The sequence below is a fragment of the Dermacentor variabilis genome, chromosome 9 (assembly GCF_050947875.1).
Source record: "Dermacentor variabilis isolate Ectoservices chromosome 9, ASM5094787v1, whole genome shotgun sequence".
In the NCBI taxonomy this organism is placed as follows: Eukaryota; Metazoa; Arthropoda; class Arachnida; order Ixodida; family Ixodidae; genus Dermacentor; species Dermacentor variabilis.
Window position 1 is genome coordinate 114,975,118 of NC_134576.1, and position 7,593 is coordinate 114,982,710.

Consider the following 7,593-nt stretch of genomic DNA (forward strand, 5'->3'; position numbering starts at 1 on the left):
GATGGTAGATCTCAACGTAATCTTTCCATGCATCAACAGAAAAGATTCAAGAAGCAGCAACTGCAATAAGAAACCTAGTGCAGCCTTCAACCATGATGGTGTGCTACACAGATTTATGCATCTAGTAAGCTGGAAGCTCCTTATGATTAAAGGTGCCGAAAACGTTAGGCACTGTTTTGTTTGAGAGAGTTCAAAATCCCATGATTAATCCTCAGTTTTCAGGTATACGGTAGTGGGAGGGGGCTCCATTCCAGGGTAATTTAGCCACCTGAGGTTCTTTGACACACACTACATCTAAGCGCACAACAAATTCTGCATCCCAGACGTCGTAACAATGTGGTCGTTACAGATGAGAATGTGGCTTCTGGCCTTGTACCCAGCAGTGTTAGTTGTGTACAATGGTGTCCGTTGCTTTTGACAAGAAAGGTTGCGTTTTGCAAGTGCAGCGTATAAAGAATGCAGGCCATTTTGAAGAAGTAATAGTGCTTACTACCAGATCAAGAGCCTTTGTTTAAGATTTTTACAAAATTATCTTTCAAAGAGTTTCAGTGTCCAGACTCAGAACCTGCCACTATTTCTTGCAAGTGTTCGTTTTCTTTCTTGTTACTCTCAGCGCCACTGCACAAGCAAAGGCGCAAATTTATTCTTTATTGCCAACATATTTTACATGTATATTTTTGTAACGCCCCACATTGTTTCTAAATTAGTAATAAATTTACTACGTGAATGCTCGGAGCACCAAAATGGTTGTAACAGGAATGTTGCCTCATTAAATGGCTCCTCTAGAGCACAGCTCTAGACGTGGTCGTCGGCACAACGCAGCAAGGCGACATGCAGACAAACTTATGTGAAAAAGGTGAACCCAGCAATTTAATTCTTGCCTAAGAAAATGTAGCAAAAGTTAAATTTAGTTTGCAGCTAGTTTGTGTGAAGCAGGACAAGTTTTTTGTAATAACATCGTGTTTGGGAAAACTTTCTAATGTCATGTTTGGCAAATGTACCTGAAACATTTATATGCATACTATTTAGCTTATGCCATGTTTGGGCAGAATGCTAGCGAGCCCCAAATCCAACAGTATCTACTATATGTCTACACATTTATTGCAAATATTGTTGTGAGGTCTGCCTTCGCCGCAATAAAATTTTGCCTTAAAAAAAAGGAACGTCTTCATGGCAGCAAATCTGTTTTTTTTTTCCCAAGAAATGACTGCTGAAGCCAACAGCTGCTCAAGGCGAAGTTGCGTCTCCACCACGTACTAAAGCGTATTAAATTTTCGATGCAGACTCTGCATGCAAAAGTACTGTAGCTCTTCGATGCAGGCCTCTTGAAGAGACAATCGCAGCTCAGTATTTCCAGCATCTCAGCATTTACTGTACGAGCATATGGCCAAAACGGCTGTCTGGAGCAACATTGCTAGAACACAAATAGAAAGACTTGATTGCCACGCTTTGTTCTAAGCCCCGCTAGGCGACAGGCAAAAAAGCTTTACAAGCCTGCCACTTGTGCAGGCTCTGTGAAATATGCTAATTGGCAAGAAGGGAGACAAAACAGACGCATGTTGTTCTCTAGAGAGGTAGGCTTTGCATTTAATGAAGTCTCAAACAGTCAGGTCATGAGGAAAGCTTCATGCGCAAGTAGCCCGGGAAGAGATTACTCCCAGTGACTTGCATTCGTCAGTACAGGTGTCTATGGCACTTAGTTGCAGTTCATGGAAATCGTTGCTCATTACGACCATCTTTATGCATCCCTCCCTTCTCCTCAGAAAGCCTGTCTTGCGTGCAGTGGTGTAGCCAGAGGGGGGCACGCCTGGCATGCGCCCCCCCGCCCACCTCCCCTTCAACCCCTTCACCCTCCTCATTCCCAGTCAAGTGCATGCCCTCTCCCCTCGAAGAAAGGCGTCTGGCTACGTCACTGGTAGCATATTTTAAGCAGAGAAGGTTGCGGACAGGCTCATAGAGAAAGCGTTGTTCACGTAAGCCCAGAACATCAAACGCGGGCATGTAAGGTAACCGTACACTTTACACATAATTGTATTTTGTGCCCAAGAAACGTTTTTAACCTGAAATACTAAAGTGTGTATGCATTTTGCTACAAGTTGCCTCAAATTACACTGAATTTTATGGGAATATCATCATCTGCTTACACATCCAACACAAACTTGGCAATTTTGCCGGGAAACTTGCACACAAAGTCTTCATGACCCGTTAATCCATACCTTCTACAGAGGAGCTGCTTCAGGCATCCGAGAAAACTAAATAAACATCAGAATGTAAGAATGCACAAACTCAGGTGAACACAACATGAAAACTGTGGTGAATCAAAAGTAATAAAGCACGAAAGCAGAAACGAACTAATAACACACCAAATAAAATGACCTTGAATAACACTATCATGGAACATACAGGACCAAGGACCATTTTGCAGAGCTTTTCGGCATTAATGGGTCTTCCACTTTAAGCAATCAGGAAAATTCGATGCAATGGAATTAAACCCAGAGCAGAACACAGCAACAGATGTGCTTGTATTGAAAGGTCAGTACCACTATTGTGAAATCCTTTTACTGCATCAGGGTGCTAAAAATTATGACTGACTGCAGACTACTCTTCCTGCCAACCTAATCACGATTATGTAATAGTATGTTGCTACAGAATTTCGCTTCCTTCTCTTTTACATGTAGAAGAACAAAAACTCGAAGACAACACATATTTGAACACCCTGTGAAATTGCTCTTGTGTTGCATCGATATATTTTTTTTACTTAGTGCAATTAGGCACTCAATTTGATCAACCTACTGAACACCTCACATAGGGTTTTGTCGCAATGTAGAAGTATGACATTTCAATTTGATGGCGGAAGCTCAGGTACTCATCTCCACACAAATCAATCATGATAGGAATCCAATGAAGTTCGCTGATGACCCATAAGTAAGGTGACATGCGCTTATTTCTCCGAAGTAAGCAAGATGTGCAAGTGCTATTTGTGTTCCTAGAGTCACATGACCCACGCTTGATTAATTACAATGCGCACCATGAAAACACCAGCAACTGAACCCGCTGGACATGCGGAATCACTCATCGCAAAAAACTTCACATCAGTAACGTTTTGTTTTGAGTGTGCACGACAATCTCTGCGAATCATAAAAATTTTGCAATGGTGTACAAGGTAATTGTCACCGAAATATAGCACACGGCCACCCTGTTGATCTTAATGGGGAAAAAATCAGGTCACACGACACACGTGCTCAACGTCACCGCTCACATGTGGCCACACCAAGACACACACAATAAAACTGGACACACACTCATCACACTCTCTGGATTCAAGAGGAAGGAAGACATGCAAACACACTCCAACAAAAATTTTAAAAACACACACGAGGAAGTTGCAGCAGGATGTGAACTATCTTCAAAGATAAAAGGAATTAAAAAAAAAGTTTGCGATCTAAAAACACTTGATCTCCAGTCTCTTGTCTGATATGGCGTCACAAAGAAACACAAAGAAATGAGAACACAAGTGACCACTACAAGCCCGACAGTTAGAAGTCGGCGCCACGGGCTAAGACAGAAAGTGCGGTAGAACCATGCCGTTCTGTGATTTTGGATGTTGCAGACAACCAAACAGATCCCACCCACCACAGCAGCTATCGTGCACACTGAGTCTGGTCTTGCCACTGACGGCGATCCGAGCATCACACACTAGTAGCAGTAGTAGTAGCAGTAGTAGTAGTAGAATGATAACTGGGCTTGGTTGATTGGTTGTGAAATCCCCTCGTGGCAAGACGCTGTCTTCGGAGATGACAGCTTTGACTGGCCAGTCACTTGGCTTGGCGGCGGCAGTGGCGGCGACACGCGTTGCTCCCGCGCTTGCATAGTTTTTGTACTGCCACGTGACAGCACGCCAGTGATGTGGTGCTGTTTGGATGTGTTTCAATGTTCGGCAGTGTGTTGCTGCTCATGTTGTGTGTGTGTGTACATATATATACATATATATACGTATATATGTATATATAATGTATATTGGTTTTTGTTTCATGTTCCTACATGATGCGGATGACTCGTTTGTAAAAGTGTGGGCATTGGGATTTCTGCCACGTGAAGAACTTGGCATTTTTTTCCTTCCTCCTGCAGGGACTGGTGCAGCGTGGCCTTTAGTCGCCTCCACCTCCATCGTCGCAGCAGTAGAGCTCTCCTGTTTCATTCGTAAAAGAAAAGATTGCAGGAAAGATTATTACAATCTTCAAACATGGGTGCAGTGTCACTGCATGTGTACAAATGTTAACCTGTGTGTGAAAGAGAAGTAAAGGCAAGGAGACCAGAAAGACACACCTCCGGTTTGCTATCCTACACAGGGAAAAGTATACTGTGTGTCCCAGGTAACTCCTTTCAAAATTTTTAAATATAACAAGTGCCACAAAGCTCGACAGAACAAAAGTATGTTGTTTGCTGTCACTTGGAGTAGGTCAGGCAATTTCTTGTATTTTGTCTAATTACATAATTGGCATTTAATAATCGACTGCTCAAATATTATATTAAGTGCGAATGTGTCATCGAGGAAAGTGCTGCGCAAATAGTTGCAGAGCACTTTTTCAAATTTCTTGTGTTTTCTTTCAGGCTTGGAAAAAACTTTTATGTAGCACGTATTGAGCAACACAAAGCTGGACTGGGAATTTTTCAGGATGATCTACAACTTTCTCATTGACACTCTCGCTCTGAATACAATATACAATACAATACAAATTAATTATGCAATTCGGGAAAACACAAGAAATAGACTGGCTTGCTCCAAGTGACGGCAAACAGCATTGTCTCGGTCCTGTCCAACTATGTGGCATTGCACATCTTTAAATGTTGGCGCAAGTTACGTGGAAAACGTGGCATATCTCCTGTTTGGACGGGGGCACAAAAGAAAACATTTATACAGTGCTCTCACGTCTCATACAATTGTGTATTTTGATGAACTACCTAGAGTAATCGGGCTTCAAAAACATGCATGCTTATAACACAGAAATGATGGCATACAATTGATAATACATAAACAAGAAAGCAAAGGAAGCCAGTGGAAGCAACAGAGGGAAGTCAGGAGCTGCTAAACACAGTGCTAGGTGATCACAAGACAGAGCTGCATTGTCTTAACTTTGCCCCCGGCTTTGATCATTTCTATTTAGACCATTTATGCCAGCTAACCAACACCTCTTTGCGCTGCTATATAAACGAGTCCGCACAATTACTGGCACAATGCAGCTCTCAATATGGCTCAATGTCGAAACACAGTATGTCCTCATGGCAACACTAATCTTATGAAATTAATAGTTTGATGAAATCTTGTCTGGTCGGGAAGTAACGGCATAATAGGAATAAAATAGAGAATGCCGACCAAAATGGGGTTGTCGAAAATTTTTTAGTGTTTCGGCTTCCGTGTGGAAGCCGAAACGTTAAACATTTCTTGACAACCTCATTTTGGTTGGCATTCTGTATTTTATTCCTATTATAACACTAATCTTTATGTAGCAAAGCCCCACCAAAACAAAACAAACTTTTATTTTTAAGGGCACTGCTAAATCTGTCAAAATATGGAGAGGCTTACTCTTAGGCTAATCATTATGCTGTGAATTCGCATTGCTCTTCAATGGAACTTGCATTGCAAAGGACTGCGATGTCCTGTTACACTGCCACGATGCCATGTCAACTCAAATACGCACCTAAATTTTTTGAAAATGAAAGCATTACCAAGAAGCATAGTACTTGGACCTTGCTAGCGCCAGTTGATTAATGCATGCCTGAAACAACGACCGACGAGCAAGAGTCCCTGCGCCATACACACATCAGCACTGCGTACACGAGAGAGCCGACCTTGCTTTGGGCACTCAGCTACAGCTATATGAGAAATTTTCTTTCTACGCGGAATACAAATAGAAAATTTAGGTTGTAGGTATGTAGCACACTCAGCATCAACCCACCCGAGCTGAAGGAAAAGAGGGAGAACTCCTGCGGGAAGGAACCCCTGCGTTGGCTGCTGAACACGCTGCCGGCAGCCGATGAGCACGTCGACTGGACACTGGTCGACTCGAGAGAGCAGGCCTGGCGCTGAAGCTTGAAGCGGCCGGCCACCGACACCGGCTGTGGCGGTGCGCCACTCGGCGACCAGTCCGAGCCAAGCAAGGTGCGCGAGCGCCACAGTCCGCTCAGCAGCTCCAGACCGCCGCCCGAACCCCGCCGAGGAAGGTTCTGTGAGAGGAGCAGCGTGTGAGATACTGCCGACAGTGACTTGTGCAGGCTGGGAAAATTACTTGAGCTTTAATACAGTGCAATGCCCTTGAACTGTAATGGAATGCAATGGAAAAGGACTAAGATAATCTTCAATAGTCCAGAAAAGGAACAAAAGTTTTTTTAATCAGTGTTTAGAGAGGGCAACTGGTCACCATGAAGGAGTCAGATCATAACACGACTGTTGAGATGAATAAGAAATGAGTCAGAATGCACATAGGCAGCATTATTGAGTCGTCAGAAACAGCTTCGTCATGATTGCGTTCAAACAGCACTAGCCTAGTGGGCTGAAACTTGGTGGAAAATGTGAAGAGAAAATGTTGGAACTTGTGCTATAAGAAATGGGATGAAAAATGACAGGCGTAAAGTTAAGAGGCAGGAAGATTGTGGTATGGATTAGATAAGAAACAAGTGTACGTGACACTCTAGTCAAAGTAAAGAAAAAGATGTGAGGTTCAGTTGCTGGTGTAATGTATAGAACAGATTGCCAGTGGTATATTAAAGCCACAGAGTAAGTTACGAGAGAAGTAGAATACAAGCAAGGAAAGTATGGTATGTTGTGTAGCACTGATTTCTTTTCAAGCGGCTTTGGCATAGCAAGCTGCACACAATCAATTGTAGAAACATTTACTTTCTCCATAAAAGAAGCATAAGGGTGTCGTAGAAAAAGATGATGCAAACTGCCAGCTGGACAAGCCTCCTTGCCCCAAGTTGCTCATGTTTGTCAAAAGAGATGCACCTATGCTGGGAGGTGTGACACGAGAAAATACAGTGTGAATATTCTCTATGTGGGTCCCGCAGTAGAAGCTGTTTCATCACCTGCAACGCGTGCAGTGCTCCGTAAGGACCAATGAGGGCACTCAGTATCTCGCCCGTTGAGCCACGCCTCCTCGTGGTGTCCGACGCATCTCCGGCACCTCCAGTTCTTGAGACGACCCTTCGACTGCCCTGCTGCTGTGGTTTCTCCGCAGCGCACACCATGAGTGGCAGAGGCACGTCAGCTGGCAGCGACCCCCGACGTCGTCTGCAAAGTGAGAGAGAAAGAAAGGCTGGTTGGTTACCTATGAACTTTTCTGGCCCAAAGGCAAGAAATGCTTTAGTGTTCTATGCACCATGATGAACACTGCAGACAACAGGACGAAAAAGAAGGACGAGACATATGTGCTGCACAAAAGCACAGAATTGAGCTAGTGGGGTTGTGAATAACACGCTTACCTTTCTTTCTTGTCCTGTCCTATCGGTTGTTCATTACGGCATCCACAAAATGAACTAGTGCAACTTGTACCCTTGTGCAATATGCAATATTAAAAGCAGATTCTGAGGCAGTAG

The 7,593-nt window shown here is 43.6% G+C and overlaps 1 protein-coding gene across 7 annotated transcripts in view; it reads right to left on the minus strand.

The window, feature by feature from the left end:
- Window positions 1–656: 656 nt before the first annotated feature.
- Window positions 657–7,593, minus strand: part of LOC142557325 (uncharacterized) — a 412,081-nt gene continuing 405,144 nt past the window's right edge. For all 7 annotated transcript variants that reach the window (XM_075669074.1, XM_075669068.1, XM_075669069.1 and 4 more), the window contains 3 exons: window positions 7,084–7,288; window positions 5,958–6,225; window positions 657–4,189 (listed from right to left, as the gene is read on the minus strand). In XM_075669074.1, the coding sequence (XP_075525189.1) occupies window positions 4,149–4,189; window positions 5,958–6,225; window positions 7,084–7,288 (514 nt within the window). In that variant the 3' untranslated portion in view covers window positions 657–4,148. The remainder of the gene's footprint in view (window positions 4,190–5,957; window positions 6,226–7,083; window positions 7,289–7,593) is intronic.